Source organism: Limulus polyphemus, unplaced genomic scaffold, assembly GCF_000517525.1.
Source record: "Limulus polyphemus unplaced genomic scaffold, Limulus_polyphemus-2.1.2 Scaffold667, whole genome shotgun sequence".
Classification (NCBI taxonomy): domain Eukaryota; kingdom Metazoa; phylum Arthropoda; class Merostomata; order Xiphosura; family Limulidae; genus Limulus; species Limulus polyphemus.
In genome coordinates this window covers 278391-280307 of record NW_013666277.1, presented here as the reverse complement: position 1 = coordinate 280307, position 1917 = coordinate 278391, and the positions used below count along the sequence as shown (strand labels likewise).

The following is a 1917-nucleotide window of genomic DNA, read 5'->3' as shown; positions in this document are numbered from 1 at the left end:
AAATATATCAATTCATGTGAATATGATGATTTTTTTTTCTCTGAAAAGGTGGTGTCTATTTACTTGTGACCACGCTGTGTATGTATTAACTTCAAGGTTTCACGTCAGGACGAATAGCAAAACTTCCCACTTTGCCCCTGAAGAAGAAAGGTCCATCTTTCGAAAGCGCTCGGGTTATGGGGTTTTTATTAATTTCTATCAAGACTTCTTGAACCTACGTGTTTTTTTAACATCATGTATGTAACAAAACTACAATGTTTTCTCTTCTCACTGAGTGATCTTTATCAGATCACTTTCGTAGCACCATAATATGAAAATTTGTCCGGGATAACCTTAATGTATCTTCACAGTTACTCGTAGTACATGTAATATGTATGTATGTATATCTTTTCCAAATCCATCCGTTTCCTGATTTTTTTTTAATGGCCTTGTATTTACGTAAGTGACATTAAATTATTACCTGCATCAAAATAAATACTAGTGACATCTACTGGTTTGATTAGACAACTATTCGGTTTTAATCCAAATCTTAAGAAATTGTTTGTTTGTTGGGTTGCCACGCACAACTTCTCGAGGGATATTCTGTGATAGCCGTCCCTAATTTTGAAATGACAGACTAGAAAGTAGACAGCTAGTCAATACTATATATCGTCAACTCTTTACCAACGAATATAGGGATTAACCGTCATATTATAATGCCCCCACGGCTAAAATGGCGAATATATTCGGCGACGAGTTTTGATCCGGCGACTAGTAAATTGCGAGTCAAGCGTCCTAACCACCAGGGCACGTGAGACCGTCATTAATAATATTCGAGCTATTTCTTATGTCACCTATAGTCTTCTGTGTCATCGTGAATCTAAACAACGCCATCTATGTAAGGCACTACTTTCATCTTTTGACCGAGAAAAGCATTATTATATTTAAATAATATATAGTATAAGTGTATTAACCTATGCTTGACTTACTCGTATAATATACAGTATAAGTGTATTAACCTATTCCAGGCTTACTCGTATAATATACAGTATAAGTGTATTAACCTATGCCTGACTTACTCGTACATTTCCTCAAGTCTTCTGATGACATAATCTTCCATCAAACCTCGAAGATCACTAAAAGAGTGTACGGACTTGAGACTACAGTAGCGCCGCCAGGCGGTGTAGGATGGAATACCGTGATCTCTACCTCGCTGAATGTTAACAGCAAATAAATCCATGCCGAACATGTGGTGGTGGCGCTGAAAGAGGTGATTACAGAGCTCTCCTGTGATGTACTCATCCACTTGTTGGGCCTTCTGGTTTAACAGGCCCAGCAGTAACTTGTCCATGGATCCATCTTGGAGCATCGATCCCGGGTTAAAGAATTCGTTTCTTAAAGCTCTAGCTGATATGAAGAATAGTAGAAAGTAACAAACAAAATAGCAGTTAAATGATAGCCATTATTTCCCTCTTTGTTAAGTTTTGAGAATAAGTGAAAAACTGAGAATACTTACCAAAAATTCATAGACTCAGTTTCACGTCTTCAGAAAAACGAACAAATCACAAAGGACAACATGACACTCTTAAATACAAAAAAAAAACTCTACTGCTATTAAGTATTTTGTGTCAAATTTAGTGAGTTGTATTTTTACTCCTGGAGTTATTAATATACTAAAATGACAACATTCTTATCATCAATCTCTCTCCCCAGAATGATAACAATAATGCTCCTTCATCTTATATTGTTATGACTACTTCGTAAGCTCTTGGTAATCTTCTGTTTACTTATTGTCCACAGTTATGGCCACATTGTAGAATATGTTCCTACTGCTGATGTATATTCTTAACAGATCAATATCCTGCTAATTAAAATTATTTTTTATACATTCCCATCAAGGGCAATGCGGTATAAGTCCACTGTTTACTATGATATGTA

At 35.9% G+C, this 1917-nt stretch overlaps 1 protein-coding gene across 1 annotated transcript in view; it reads right to left on the bottom strand.

Moving 5' to 3' along the window:
- LOC106459838 (chorion peroxidase-like) overlaps positions 1-1917 on the bottom strand; it is a 27869-nt gene that overhangs the window by 5777 nt on the left and 20175 nt on the right. The window contains exon 9 of the mRNA XM_022386382.1: positions 1059-1386. Within this exon, the coding sequence (XP_022242090.1) occupies positions 1059-1386 (328 nt within the window). The remainder of the gene's footprint in view (positions 1-1058; positions 1387-1917) is intronic.